The 16,761-nt window shown below is 30.0% G+C and overlaps 1 protein-coding gene across 1 annotated transcript in view; it reads right to left on the minus strand.

The window, feature by feature from the left end:
• LOC106473123 (serine/threonine-protein kinase greatwall-like) overlaps window positions 1–16,761 on the minus strand; it is a 27,437-nt gene that overhangs the window by 7,852 nt on the left and 2,824 nt on the right. Inside the window, exons 2-9 of the mRNA XM_013933802.2 lie at window positions 16,345–16,400; window positions 12,864–12,964; window positions 9,250–9,341; window positions 4,839–4,978; window positions 4,415–4,503; window positions 3,240–3,355; window positions 2,386–2,584; window positions 1,392–2,200 (exon numbers count right to left, since the gene is read on the minus strand). Coding sequence (XP_013789256.1) covers window positions 1,392–2,200; window positions 2,386–2,584; window positions 3,240–3,355; window positions 4,415–4,503; window positions 4,839–4,978; window positions 9,250–9,341; window positions 12,864–12,964; window positions 16,345–16,400 — 1,602 coding nt within the window. The remainder of the gene's footprint in view (window positions 1–1,391; window positions 2,201–2,385; window positions 2,585–3,239; window positions 3,356–4,414; window positions 4,504–4,838; window positions 4,979–9,249; window positions 9,342–12,863; window positions 12,965–16,344; window positions 16,401–16,761) is intronic.

The following is a 16,761-nucleotide window of genomic DNA, read 5'->3' on the forward strand; positions in this document are numbered from 1 at the left end:
GTTATCTATATTAGCATATTGCTTAACTGTTACGGTGTGAACTGACATGGTATTGGTTTAGTTGTTATCTATATTAGCATATTGCTTAACTGTTACGGTGTGAACTGACATGGTATTGGTTTAGTTGTTATCTATATTAGCATATTGCTTAACTGTTACGGTGTGAACTGACATGGTATTGGTTTAGTTGTTATCTATATTAGCATATTGCTTAAAAACTGTTACGGTGTGAACTGACATGGTATTGGTTTATATGTTATCTATATTAGCATGCTGCTTAACTGTTACAGTGTGAACTGACATGGTATTGGTTTAGATGTTATCTATATTAGCATATTGCTTAAAAACTGTTATGGTGTGAACTGACATAGTATTGGTTTAGATGTTGTTTATATTAGTATATTCCTTAACTGTTACGGTGTGAACTGACATAGTATTGGTTTATATGTTATTTATATTAGCATGCTGCTTAACTGTTACGGTGTGAACTGACATGGTATTGGTTTAGATGTTATCTATATTAGCATATTGCTTAAAAACTGTTATGGTGTAAACTGACATAGTATTGGTTTAGTTGTTATCTATATTAGCATATTGCTTAACTGTTAGTGTGAACTGACATAGTATTGGTTTAGTTGTTATCTATATTAGCATATTGCTTAACTGTTAGTGTGAACTGACATAGTATTGGTTTATATGTTATCTATATTAGCATATTGCTTAAAACTGTTACAGTGTGAACTGACATAGTATTGGTTTAGATGTTATCTATATTAACATATTGCTTAACTGTTAGTGTGAACTGACATAGTATTGGTTTAGATGTTATCTATATTAGCATATTGCTTAACTGTTACGGTGTGAACTGACATAGTATTGGTTTAGATGTTATCTATATTAACATATTGCTTAACTGTTAGTGTGAACTGACATAGTATTGGTTTAGATGTTATCTATATTAGCATATTGCTTAACTGTTACGGTGTGAACTGACATAGTATTGGTTTAGATGTTATTTATATTAGCATATTGCTTAACTGTTAGTATGAACTGACATAGTATTGGTTTAGATGTTATCTATATTAGCATACTGCTTAACTGTTACAGTGTCAACTAACAGTATTGGTTTAGATGCTATTTATATTAACATATTGCTTAACAACTGTTACTGTGTGAAGTGGATTAAATTAGCAAAGTGTAGATTTCATCAATTTTATTTATATCACAAGATTTTCAGACCCCTCACAAACCTTAATATTTACAGACAAACTGATTATCATTCTACACAACATAAAGACAAACTTTCTTGATATATTGCAGTATTCAATGAAAGAATGCAACAATCTTTAACAACAGACTGTGTATCTATCAATTACTGAAAATCAACTTACAGATTTAGTTCTCCTTTGAAAAGGCTGCGTAGGAGTGATCATGAGAGAGCCATGTTTGGTGGAATTGTTTCCTCCCATGTAAGAACTGGCCGTAGAAGAATGAGAAATGTCTGATATCAGTGACTTAACAGATGCAAACCTGGTGAATTTTGTGACCTGTGGAGCCCCAGAATTACTTGGTGTTTGTTCTGTTAAAGCATAAAACATCGGCTCTTCTAAATCTCTGGTACGAAGAACGGGTTCTTGTTTATTTCCATCTTCATTTGATTTTTCTGGAAACTCAGGTTGACCTAATAAACAGTCAGACAAACTAGTTGGGTGTCTAAGCTCATTAGTGAGAGAGGATGATCCAAATACACTATCCTCCGTGTCTACTGACATAAAAGTACAAGATTGATTAGGACTGTCAAAACGCATCTTTTTAGATGCCTTTTGAATCCCGAAAGCTGACAAATCTGCTGTTAATCCTGTAGAAAGTTGGCCACCGTCAGTCTCTCCAGAGCTTGGCGAGTCTGAACGGTTTCGTTTTATACTCTGTGAAGCAGGTCTTTTGAAAACAGAAAATTCATCAGCTTGAGAACTAAATTTGAGCACTCTTTTCTCACCACTGTTTGGACTGTCTTCAACGTTTTTAGAAGTACTAATGCCTCTCAATCCTCTCAAATTTCGGGCAGAGTTGGAGTTACGAAGCGTTACCCGAGGCCGTCCGCCAACTGGAGTGATTTTTGCCTGGGAGCATTTAAAATTACCTTTGGTCGTAGGCTTGATCTGGAGATTAGCTGGTGTGGTTGGTTCTTTAGGGGTAGACACTGTAGTAGGTGGAGGGGTTAGGAACAAGGAGAGGAAGATGATGAAAAAACAACAACATAAATTCTCACAATATTTTTAATAACCAGATATAATATTAAGATTATTTATTAAACTGAAAAATTGTTAACTCGTATTGCTATGATTTGCTAATTTCCTATTGTTTAATCTCTAAAATAAGTCGCACCTTTCATAGTCTCTCTAATGGAAGATGATTTTCCATCCATTTGTGGGCTTATTTTTGATACTTTTACATCATGTGTCCTGGAAGTACCAGAAGGGCTTATGTTGTTTGGCTTTATATAATCTTCTCTTCGCTTGTGAGGAAAGTAAGGGCTCTCCCCATCAGATAAAAAAGTGGGTCGTCTAAAAGAAGGAGTTGTGTTCTAGCAGAAGAAAATCCATCATGATGGTTTAGCCTTCATTTCATATATAATGAGTTTACGATTGAAGATACATCCCTAGTGATGTATCTTCAATCGTAAACTAAGTATCTTAAAACTAAAAACTAGTGATGTATCTTCAATCGTAAACTAAATATCTTAAAACAATTATGTAAACATATTTGATGTTCTCAAATATTGTCAAGAAATAATCAAAATAACAACACACCAGTGTTTGCAAAGATTAAAGCAGCTGACAGAAGCTTGAAACTAGAGTATCATTTGATGACAAAGAAAGAAAAAATTTAATAATCATGTAATAAAATTTTAAAATAAAACATGGTTCAAGTTATTATATGAAGGAAGGACCTTATTAAGTTACGAGATGAATATAATGATGTATATATGAAAACCAATGATGACTCCACAAGAAGGTTATTAAGTCAAAATGACGTCCATTTCTTCTTTTCGCTTACGGTGATCTTAATCATCATTCTAATTCTACACTTGGTATATTAATAAGTATTAAAATTCTGAAACATAAACAGTATTCCACAAATTGCAATATTAATTCTTAACACATGAAGTTCAATGAACAAGAACGTATTTCCTGTACAAAACTAGGTAAGGCAAGCTCAGCGAGGAATGAGAAACTTACAAATGCTAGTGAGGACGTTAAAGACAAGATCTGTCCTGGAGTTCTGGTGTTGAGGCAAGGGGAGCCAAAATGATTCAGACATGAAGGGGTTCCCAACACATCAGCTAACTCTATCTCTGTAATATAAAACATCTGAGGAACATTAGCAAAATTCACTCTCACACACAATGTAAAAATCTCAAAAAACGTTTCTAGGAGTAGTTTTTAATTCTGTAATGAATCACATATATGATTAGTCTTTCAGAAAGAACACATTTTTGTTCAAATCTACCACATTAAAACAATGTTGTAAAGTGTCAATTAAAACACTGTCCTTAATATAAAAGACCCAACATGTTTCGAGAGCCATCGTTGCCTTTTTACCTAAAAAAAAAAAACAACATTTAACTTAAATTTAAATAGACGCAGCATTGAATGGCCCTCCAAGAAAATAAATGTATTTCAAGAAAAGTATTAGATATCAGTTTAAAACTACCTGTAGGGTTTGCTCTGAATCCTCTACAAATGTTTGAAATTTGAAACATGAAGAACAATTTGAGTATTTATAAAATTTTAATACTTTGTATATGTTGAATAACTGATAAGATTACATACTAAGAACATGAAATCAAGAAGACATACAAAATTATTACTCAATAAGTGAATAATTTTTCTTTCCAGATTGATGCAGCTAGGAAATTTGATCTTGTTTTTCTTACATCAAAAATTACATCTTGTATAAAAATTTCATTAAATTAAGGAACTCCATTCTGACATAAATTTACATGCTTTTAAACTGTTTGCTTAAAAACAGCCTGAGAGCATTATATTGAAAAGGATAGAGAAAAATTGGTTGTTGGTGGGGGAGTGAGACTTGATTTGTTATATAATATAAAAACAATGTATTTGCAAGATTATGTGAACAAAAAGAATTTATAGAACAACAAATAATTTACACAATGGAATTTATGACTGTTGCTCCATCTTATGAGAAAAAAACAAACAGTGCTGCTCAGAATTTTATATTAAACTTAGATAAGTGGAATTTTCAGTAGCTGAAACTGTAAAACCATGCAAGTATAGCTATTCTTGTTCAGTGCTGCCCTCTATATGTAAAGTTGAATTTCAAAACATTACACAAGAATATCGAGGTCTCTCTGTTTTTTAAATGGTCATAACTTGGACAGTATACTTACGTTTCTTAATAGTTATCTTTGATAGGCCAAAATCCGTGAGCTTGATGTGACCTTTGCTGGAAATCAACATATTGTCAGGCTTCAAGTCTCTATTGTGAAATAAAAAACCTCGTCAGAAGGGAATACATTACTGACTAATATATTATATGATGCTCTGCTGGAATTGAGCTAGTAGTAAGTTCAAATCTCACTTGACTACCATCAAACTCCGTCATAATGACAGTAAAGAAAGCTAATGTCAATGAAATAGAAATTCCAAAACCATTATTATTTAAAATCAGTTTTTAAATCTTCTAAATAAGAGGTGATATAATTTGTCAATAACTGAATCTCAACGAGGGAGAGGAACATTATGTTACAATCATAAACTGTACTAGGTTATTTTTTATTTTTATTATAATTCTGTTTTAAGGTCATTGCCTACCGGTGAACTATGTTGTGCCGATGTAAGTACTCCAGTGCCATGGAAACTTCTGCAATGTAGAGCACAGCCATATCCTCATCAAAGTATCCATACATATGAAGTAAAGACTTTACGTCCCCTCCAATCATGTATTCCATTATCTAGACCATATGAAGCCGATAATACTGCATATTTTAACCACCAAATGTAGAGCATCAAAATCATACAATCTGGGCCAAAATTGTGTTGATTTTTTTTTTAAATGCACAAAAATTTAATAAACAACTGCTATATATATTATTTAAATAATTTTATAATTTTTTGAAAGATAAGGTCACTACATAGAACTACAGAAAAATAATCTGAAAAGCATTACATCAAATTTGTCAAAAAAAAGAAAAGAGGAGAAATTAAAAGTTTATCCAGTGGAACAGCCTTAAACCTCTCTTTATACAGATGTCTTAATAAAATTTAGACACGGTCTTATCAATTGAAAACAAATGTTGTTACAACAATTTACAATGTTACTGCATAAAGCTTAGACCCCAGTTAGTTATAATAGCAAGTTTGACATTGGTATTCAAAAAGTTTCCCACTCAGCTGTTTTACTTATATTATGTTGTTTGCCAAAAATTAATTGTATGGGATCCAATCTTTGCCTAAACAGTTCAACAAGATAATAACAAACACCAAATACAATGAGTAACATATAGTCTTCAGTGAAAAATATATTCAAAACCTCGATATTCAATGAAACAGAAATGTAATAATTATATCGTGTTAATCTCCTTGCTTTTCTTATTATGTTTATTTGTCCTGAAAATCAGTAGTATTCTATACACTGGTTAATTCCTTTCTTGTTTGTATAACCTCTCCATATATGGACATGGTCATTTTGACCAATCTTTTAAACACCATGAAAGTATTCACACTACAGCTTTTAATGCACTAGGAGTACCTTCACAAAATTTAGCAAGCTTTTAGTAAACATTACAAGTCTTTTTTACATATAAAATCAGATTTTTTTATTTAAGTATTTTTACTAAAGGTTTGTCTGAAACTTTATGGAGTCGGTGTGACTACGACTCTGATAGTCTGAGTGCAAGATGACTTTCATGTTATGATTAAAATTATTTTCTTCTCTTTAAAGTTTTTAAATTTCATTTGCATAACTTCTAGAACCTCCTAAATGAATATAAATTTGTTTCTCTCTAGCCTAAAACTACATGAGCTCAGTCCATTTTACTAACCTTCTAACTATCACAAAAAACTTAAAATACATCTAAATTATCCCTTTTCTTTGTAAAATGACTGCAACAGAAAATTACTATTATTTATCCTAAACACTCTTTGAACCATCTAGCTACTAAACATTGTAACACAGCTATAAGCACCCGGTAAACCAATAGCCCAAGTAAAATAAAGTATTGATATATGTGCTGCATACTTTGCAAAAATATTCTTTATTACTTCTTTAAATCATGTTTTCTTATCTAATTTAATAAGTTTCTAACTTTCACATTTTAGTTTTTATATTAATTCTTTAAATCGTGTTTTCTTATTTAACTTAATAAGTTTGTAATTTTTACGTTTTAGTTTTTATATTAATTCTTTAAATCATGTTTTCTTATTTAACTTAATAAGTTTCTAATTTTTACATTTTAGTTTTTATATTACTTCTTTAAATTATGTTTTCTTATTTAACAAAACATGATTTAAAGAATTAATATAAAAACTAAAATCTAAAAATTAGAAACTTGTTAAGTTAGATAAGAAAACATGATTTAAAGAATTAATATAAAAACTAAAATCTAAAAATTAGAAACTTATTAAAATTATTTAACTTAACAAGTTTCTAATTTTTAGATTTTAGTTTGTATATTAATTCTTTAAATCATGTTTTCTTATTTAACTTAAAAGTTTAGTTTTTATATTACTTCTTTAAATTATGTTTTCTTATTTAACTTAATAAGTTTCTAATTTTTAGATTTTAGTTTTTATATTAATTCTTTAAATCATGTTTTCTTATTTAACTTAATAAGTTTGTAATTTTTAGATTTTAGTTTTTATATTACTTCTTTAAATCATGTTTTCTTATTAAACTTAACAAGTTTCTAATTTTCACATTTTAGTTTTTATATTAATTCTTTAAATCATGTTTTCTTATTTAACTTAATAAGTTTCTAATTTTTACATATTAGTTTTATATTAATTCTTTAAATCATGTTTTCTTATTTAACTTAATAAGTTTCTAATTTTTACATTTTAGTTTTTATATTACTTCTTTAAATTATGTTTACTTATCTAACTTAACAAGTTTCTAATTTTTACATTTTAGTTACTTTTATAACAATAAATAAAAAAACAAGAAAATTTTAGTACTTATGTGTGGGTCTTGTACTTTGTTGCAGTTGAAGATTTGAAGTGTAAATAAACGTTGATTGTAGTTTTGCTAGGGTTGTTGTTAGTACTTTACTGAATTTTTATTTATTTCAGATATTCAAAGTAGAACACAAAATAATAACATGCATGAAGCATACAGTGTCCTATAATTATTATAATTTAACTGACCATCTAACTAAACTATTAGTGTATTAAAATAATTCACGAAGCATACAGTGTCCTACAATTATTATAATTTAACTGACCATCTAACTAAACTATTAGCGTATTAAAATAATTCACGAAGCATACAGTGTCCTATAATTATTATAATTTAACTGGCTGTCTAACTAAACTATTAGTGTATTAAAATAATTCACGAAGCATACATTGTCCTATAATTATTATAATTTAACTGACCATCTAACTAAACTATTAGCGTATTAAAATAATTCACAAAGCATACAGTGTCCTATAATTATTATAATTTAACTGACATCTAACTAAACTATTAATGTATTAAAATAATTCACGAAGCATACAGTGTCCTATAATTATTATAATTTAACTGACATCTAACTAAATTATTAGTGTATTAAAATAATTCACGAAGCATATAGCGTCCTATAATTATTATAATTTAACTGGCTGTCTACTAAACTATTAGTGTATTAAAATAATTCACGAAGCATACAGTGTCCTATAATTATTATAATTTAACTGACCATCTAACTAAACTATTAGTGTATTAAAATAATTCACAAAGCATACAGTGTCCTATAATTATTATAATTTAACTGACCATCTAACTAAACTATTAGTGTATTAAAATAATTCACGAAGCATACAGTGTCCTATAATTATTATAACTTAACTGACCATCTTACTAAACTATTAGTGTATTAAAATAATTCCATTAGTGTTCAAGGTGAATAAGTAATAGCGACTTTGAATCTTTCAGCCGAATAATTCATATGCTGAGCTAGCATTATAAGTAATTCAGTATATTATTCTAAACTATCTTTTGTCTATTGAAAATAACCCAATCATCCATCCCTGAATAAAATGTTCTGTACTAAATTTAATAAAATGCTTAATGGTAGTGTACACAATAAAGAGAAATCAGATGCAATAATTATCTTTACAAAATAAATAATGTCTATATGTACTTCTGAGATTTTTTCTATTTTAAAAAATACAAAAATATAGATAAATTTGTGGTAATATGCATATGTATAATAACATGTGATTTTGCTTCAAGTTTTAAGAATATTTAAATTTTCCCAATAAAACTAACATGAGAATCAGCAGCATGTTACATTTTAATAGATTACTATCTATCCAAGATGAAGAGAATCAGTAGCATGTTACATTTTGATAGATTACTATCTATCCAAGATGAAGAGAATCAGTAGCATGTTACATTTTGATAGATTACTATCTATCCAAGATGAAGAGAATCAGTAGCATGTTACATTTTGATAGATTACTATCTATCCAAGATGAAGAGAATCAGTAGCATGTTACATTTTGATAGATTACTATCTATCTATCCAAGATGGAAATACTTGTCATCCTTATCACAAAAGGGGTGATTTATCTTGTATAATTAGTAGGGGTGATGCAATACAGCGATACTAGATATCTTATTGTGAAGCCATGATACGACTGTATCGATACATCGTCTGATATGATTTATGTATCTTCACAAAATTTGGCAAGTTCTCAGTAAAGGTTATACAGAAAAAATCAGAATTTCTAATAAAGTATTTTTGCTAAAAATTAATGTTTTAATATAAGGAGTCACATCTGAAAATTTGAAAAATCACTGTAAAGTATGAAATACTTAAATAAGACAATGTTAGTAATATAGATAATAAATTACAGCCAAGACTGTCAAACTTTATAACAAACCATTGGTAAAACTTCTGTATCTAGATACTTATCGACTACTATGATGAGATACAAACCCCTAGTAATTACTCTAAAGAAAAGAAAAAAAGGAGTCAATACTTAATCCAAAATGTCTGCACTTATCTAGACTACCTACCAGGTAAATATTCTGTCTGGACTGTAGTGAGTAAAAAATCTGCACAACAAAAGGGCTGTGGCTAAGAGCTAAGGCATCCCTCTCAGCTAACACTTAAAAATATAACAGAAAATGGTTTTATTACTGGAAAATAGATGTATACATATGTTCTTTAATATCATTTCATCTTAAATTTATAAAAACCTATATCCTATACTAAACCTTGGTACTATATTAGCTGTGATTTCAATGATAGCATTAAAAAAGAACAAAAGATTAAATATATATATAGAAAAAAAAGAATTGGAAAAGCTAGACAAGGATCTGGCCATTTTAAACTGTCAATACGTACACACACATAAAAAAATAATAATTTCATGGCATTCTATTCAGAGAATTTGTGTAATTGTCTAGGCATGATAGCAGAGGTGTATACAGGGTTTTCAGCAACGATGACCACTAGTTATGATTATTCTGAAGGTTTTTGTGTATTGTCATAACCCGGCAACCATTACTTAACTGAAGGATGATGTTTACATTTGCTTGTTATGCTAACTCAGAATAAAAATAATGTATTTTCCCACCTTAACCGTCAAGTTACCAAGCTCTTTCTATACTGTTCACTACCAAAAGAATCCACAGATTGTATTATATTGAGTAATTGTATGTTTTTGTTTGTTATGACACTCAGTACAAAGAAATGATCCTTTTTTGTTTGTTCATTCCTGTAAACTCCCAGTGGAGCATAGGGCCGCAACAACACCTCGCCAATGGATTACTGAGTTAGTGGGTTTATTAGTTAGTACGTCTGTTACTTCAGTTTATTTTTGTGAACACTGGGTGTGTGTTTCAACAAAGTACTAGAAGAAGAAATTTCTGTAGGTATGAGAGAAAATTAGTAAGTGAAATTGTTTATTATCATTATTATTAGCATCTATTGTGAACTTAGGCCTATCAGCAAACATTAGTTAGGCTAACTTGTACAAGTAGTGTTTGAAGAAATAAAATACTTTTGTTATCATTAAGTGGACTGGATTTTACATTACTATGTTTACTGAATATTCCCAAAGAACACACACAACAACAGAAACCATTATAACATTGGTGTAAGAAGTGGGATTATTTTGGTAGAAATAAAAGAGAATCAAGACTAAGCTCCAAGACAACAAGATGAACTTGAAGTGAAATTGAAAATATAATGAGAATAATGAAACAGTGGAGACAAAATCAAGAACAAAAGAATCAAAAATTAAAATCATATTAACAAGAAAGAGTCAGAAAATTGGAAAAAGATCAGGAAGAAAGTTAAAGAAAACTGAAAGATGATCGAAAGAAAAAGACAGAAAATTAAATGAAGATTGAAAAGGAGAAAAATTTCAGAGAAGCATTACGAGAATGAGACGTAAGGTTTACAGAAGAATTACAAGCAAACATTTGTAGGAAGATAACATTAAAGAAGACAGAAATATAAAGATTAAATTGGAAAAAGCAAAAAAAGTAAAGTACATACATATTATAATAAAATTGAAATGAAAAAGTATAATAATGAATTGTAGGAGGATTGTAACAACAAAATCAAATAAGTACCAAATAATATCAATGCCAGAACTCACCCACTGTATATCTCAAGAATTCCAATGTGAAACTCCATTATCTATGCAATATGGAAAAAGAAAACATCTGTTCTACACTTGTTATCACTACTATTTTACCTTCCACAACTACTCCAGCTCCACCACTAATTAATAAAGGAATTTGGAAGGCCAATTCAACATCACCTAATCGAGAACCCAGCAGATTATTATGATGGAAAGTTACCAATGGAAGCACATGAGGTATTGTTTGGAAATAATTTACAAGGTGTATAGATGAAGTAGTTGAGCAACAAGCTATTTATTTTGCTGTAAATTGAAAAACACCAGCTTTATCAATGTGAAACAATCTTAACTTCCAAACATTAGTGGCTGCACTGTCAAACATATTTGGAGTGCCACATCAGAAAGAAGGAAGTTTCCAAAGCAAAGTTTCGGAGTAGAGAAAAGATGAGACCATAGCTGAACTTGCTTAAGGTGTAGGAAGACTTGTCCAATTATCTTATCCAGAAGCTCCACGTGAAATGATGGATTTACTTGAATGCAACCAATGCTACAGTGGACAAGAATATGCAAATTAAGCTCAAGGAAAGTAGTAGAAATAAATCTTTAAAAAAAGCTGTCCAGCTGGCAATGAACTTGAATCAAATAAAGTTGCAGATAAACAGCTCAAATACCATCCAGGAATTATGGGATCATCAAATCAAACAGTACAGAAACATCTATTCCTTCTGATGGAAGTCTATAAGAACTCAAAAAGTTAATTAGATGTTACAATCTTTACTGAATAATCCAAAAAAACCCACCCAACAAGAGAAACTGCAATAACAATATTTTATCCATCACCAGAGAAGATTAAAACATTTTAGATTATAAAACTTAAATAAAAAAACTATCATTTATTCAGTATACAAATATCAAAGTTGCTTAATTTTAATGATCATAATCAGATAATTATGGAAGAATAGGATCTTGGTCTTCTGGTTGATCAATCTCATAAGCCATCCAAGCAATGTGCTGTTGCTAGTGGCAAGGATTTTAGGTTGTATCTACAGAAATACAGAATACAAGTCTGAAGTTATAATGTCCTTGTATAGTCATTGGTTAGACCACATCTGGAGTACTATATTTAATATTGGGCTCTTTACCTTAGAAAGAACACTAAGCTATTGGAAAGGGTTCATGTGGTATTAGGAAGATACCTAGGATGAAAAATTTGTCATATGTGGACAGGTTAAAATCTCTGAAATGACTTCCTATTAAAAAAAAGAAGAGTTAGAGGGGATTTGATTGAAGTACTTATGGTTGTTAATGGATTTGAGAGTGTTGAAGCATCATATTTTTAATGGTGAGAATGGTAGGACTAGGGGGGAAGAGATCATCTTAAGCAAATAAATTTTATTTTTCTGACAGGTTAGTTTGGCCTTTGGAATGGCTTGTATTCAGATGTAGTGAGTGCAGTTAATTTAAGGGAAGGCTTGATAAATATTTGAAAGACAGGGACTTGCTTTGAATGTTTTATTTTAATTTTAATGTTTACCTTAGTGGATGTGATGGTGTAAATGGACTAAGAGGTCCCTTGTTGTCCATAAATTAAATGTTTAGTGTATTTAGATATAATTAAAATTTCAAATAAAGTCATAAAAATAATCAACAACAAATTAATAACAAAAAATGAAACAAACATTATATGCAAAAAATAAATGGGTATCCTATTTAATTATTTGTTTTTGAATTTTGCACAAAGCTACACGATGGCTATCTACGCTAGCGTCCCTAATTTAGCAGTGTAAGACTAGAGGGAAGGCAGCTAGTCATCACCACCCACCGCCAACTCTTGGGCTACTCTTTTACCAACGAATAGTGGGATTGACCGTCACATTATAACGCCCCCACAGCTGAAAGGGCGAGCATGTTTGGTGAGATGGGGATTCGAACCCGCGACCCTCAGATTGCGAGTCGAGGGCCTTATCCACCTGACCATGCCGGGCCAGTATCCTATTTAAACTTAGTCTTTTTCTAACAATATCTTACAAGTCTTACCTTGATGAACCATGTTTTTGTTCACCATCTCAGCTTTCTTCATTACTTTGATGGCAAATAACTGCCTTGGATTTTCCTTTTTGTGGCCAAGAAAAACTTTCCTTCAGGAAACAATTACAATGCAACACTTTTAAGAATTTTATTACATCAAGTAATTTCTAACAAAGCAATGACATAAATACTTCAAATAAACAAATAAAAATTAATTATCCAAACCAACAAAATTCAATGATTTTGGTTCTTTTAAAGATTACAAACATATGCAAAGAACTGAGTTTTTGCTGAAATATTTTTATCCGTTTATGGGTGAATTTTGATATTATTATCAACTGTATGATTTATTTTTATCTATTTCCATCTAGGATGTAGAAGAACAGTTTAAAACCCAAAGTTTAAATGTGATACCAGAAATCAGGGCATCACATTTAAATACATTATTTTAGCAGTTGATGTACTTTATATAATATTTATTATTAACTGAAAAATTATAGTTAACTAAATTGTTTCCAGAATAAATAAATAAATGGAGACATATTATACAAAATATGAAAAGTTTTAATTATAACAAGTTTTTTTCTCTCTCTCTCCCAGTTTTTAATGTTAAATTGTTCTTTTTCTCCAAGTGGAGACTGTGAAAAAATTAGATCTTACCAATGAAATTTCCATAAATGCAGCCTGTATCTGGATTTTAATTAATAATATTACAATTTTCACAAAGCCTGAAGATACTATTCATTCATGATTTGTCACAATACTACAGACTCAAAACTGACAAAAATATGAATTAGTCAAAGCAAATTCTCTTATTTCTCTATTGAGTAAACAACAAAACACATCATATTAAACAAGTAATAAAGTATTAGACAGATTTTAGAATCTAAAATGTCATTGTTAGAAAAGAGTAACAAGTTATCAGTATAATTAGCTCAGCTTTAAATGCAATGTATTAACCCTAGAATTACCAGTGGGGGTCCATATGGACCTCCATCTGTCTTTCAAACAGATTTTTCTTACTACTTGTAAGTCAATGACTCTGTGGGTTACAGGATCTTGAATACATAAAAAATGTAAACAAAAATACACCACCAATATTGCAATTGCATAATCAATTACTGCTTAGGGCCTTATGTATTGTACATAGAAAATGAGGGATTTCATTCTTCTTTTTTTTTTTTGTGGAGATTAGTTCTTTTAATGAATATTGTAACAAGCAAAAATCATAAAATTATTCAGTTATTTTGGCCTCACTGATATTTATGAATGGTTCTAGTGTGTATTTCATTTTACAAAAAAGGCTGATTAACAAGTATCAAGATGTGCTTCATTTGTAGTTTGTTACTGATCTAGTGTTTAAATACTGTTTAGGCCTAGTGAGGTAATCTACTATTTAAATATGTCAGTCTTAGAGTTCAGTGTTTAGATACTATTTAGGCCTAGTGAGGTAATCTACTATTTAAATATGTTAGTCTTTGAGTTCAAATCATCTATTAAGAAAACTGTTTACTTGTATGTGAACCAAGTTATGAAGCCATGTAGGAGAAGGAATTGTGATTAGTTGACGATAAATACATTATTTTAATTCGTGGAAGAAATGAGCTTCTATAAGGTTTTCTGCTGATTTGTACAGCTAGCTGTGAGATATTTATGTCAAGTAAATTATTAAATTGCATAGCTACTGTAAAAGTTTGTAGTGAAAGTGAGATTTTTTAATGTTTGATCTTGATTTAGTATTATTTAATAATTGCAGTAATTCAAACATTTTGCTTTCAAAGAAACATGGAGAATAAAACCCTTACTATCTGCCAACATTTTTCTGTTTAATTTTTTTGTTTGTTTTAACTGCTAAGTATAGGGAAGATAACTGGCTGGCAGCACTTGCCATCAACTTTTTTTGTGTCTGTATGTATAATGGTTTTAGGAACACTATACTAATAAATTAATCAAATATAATAGATTAATAATGCCATCAATTAATGGATTAACAATAACTATCAAGATTTATCCCAGAATGTTTAAATCTAAAATTTTTTGACTTAAATAGAAAACACTGGATTAGCCCATAAACACTTGTGCTGCCCACCTATCATTCTCGTTCAAAAAGAGGGAAGGCCATAACCTCGAGATATCAACTGATCTACCAGTGGAGAACAATAGCTGCAAACATTCTCATATAATGAGCTGCATCACAGCCATTCCTCCCATGGGCAGAACAGGTTTGAACTCAATACAATGACAAGGAACAAAGGAAACTGAAATTACATCAACTTAATGACTTTCTGGAGCACATGTTATACAAAAACTGCACAGATTTAGAATAAACATACAAAATATTGAAAACTCTACATTAAAATAAAAGGGGTAAAAATGCATGGTATGCCTATATATCACACTAACAGCCTTCTTTTCAACATTTTCCAACAAGTCAATATCTTTTCATATAAAGGAGAACAAAACTGTTCAAAGTGAGGCCTAACTTATATTTTGTATATTATGTCTATAAATATACCCTAAAATTCTATTTACTTTGCCACTACCAACAGAGCAATGACTGAACAGCTTGAAAAGCCTATCCATTACTTTGCCATTTTAGTCAGTCTACTAAATGAGTTCCCAGCTATATTAAATGTGATCCAAATTATGAGAACCCAAGTGTTTGTTTTAGGTTATTTGTCCAACAAACCATTTGACGAAAGTAATTCTGTGGTGCCTCATCATCCTCAATACAACTAAAATACTCCAAAAATAAGAAAAAGCAAAGGCTCAAGTACTGGTGCCTGAGGTAATCAACTAATAATCAGGGTCTACTACGACCACACCCATTACATCATCAAGATAAATAATATCCTTAAAAAAGTTAACAAATTAGTAAAGGAAGATTTCCTTTTTGTGAATTCATGTTGATTTTATTTTAAGTTATATCTAAGTAGAGGATTTTACCAGGCTTCTTTTAGATGTAAGACTACTTGGCCTGTAATTTCCAAGGCAATTCCTTTCAAAATAAGGGTAACAGCAGCAACTATCCAATCCTCAGGCACCAAATAAAAATACCTCGAAAAAATTACAATAATTAATGCAAATATTTAAAAGAAAATAGACCAATGAAATTTGTGATAAATTCTGGAAATAATATATAAAGAAGCAGTCATAAACAGTAACAAAAGTCACATTAATAACAGCATCTCCCCATAAAAACAAACAATACTGTAAAAAACACCAAATACATGTATAAAGGACTGTTTCAGAAACTACATTTTATATTGACAGAAATTCTTTTGTTCACTTTATATCTGGACAGTTTCATCTATTTTGTTCTAAATGAAGGAAACACTAAATGTTGAATATACCATATGTACATATTCTATATATAAGGACTATAATGTACAGTATATCCACTTATCTATTTATATAGTAGCCAATCTAGTAAAAACTGTTATTATGCTTTTTTCAGAATTGACACTTTTTATTATAATACTCAACTTACCCAAAAGCACCTCTGCTGATAGGTTTAATCACATTAAAATCTTCTATTGTTGGCATCTGTTAAATAAAAAAATAAGAAAGTTACAAACTTTTGATCTATGTAAGTTCATACAAACACAACATAATATTACTGTTATTGATGTCTTGCTGTATTTACAACTTTATCAATATTTATAAGGCAACAAGTACCTTGAACACAACATAATATTACTGTTATTGATGTCTTGCTGTATTTACAACTTTATCAATATTTATAAGACAACAAGTACCTTGAACACAACAATATCCACACAAGTACCTTGAACACAACAATATCCACACAAGTACCTTGAACACAACATTATCCACACAAGTGCCTTGAACACAACAACATCCACACAATTGTTGTGTTCAAGGCACCCATCCACACAAGTACCTT

The sequence above is a fragment of the Limulus polyphemus genome, unplaced genomic scaffold, assembly GCF_000517525.1.
Source record: "Limulus polyphemus unplaced genomic scaffold, Limulus_polyphemus-2.1.2 Scaffold5906, whole genome shotgun sequence".
Classification (NCBI taxonomy): Eukaryota; Metazoa; Arthropoda; class Merostomata; order Xiphosura; family Limulidae; genus Limulus; species Limulus polyphemus.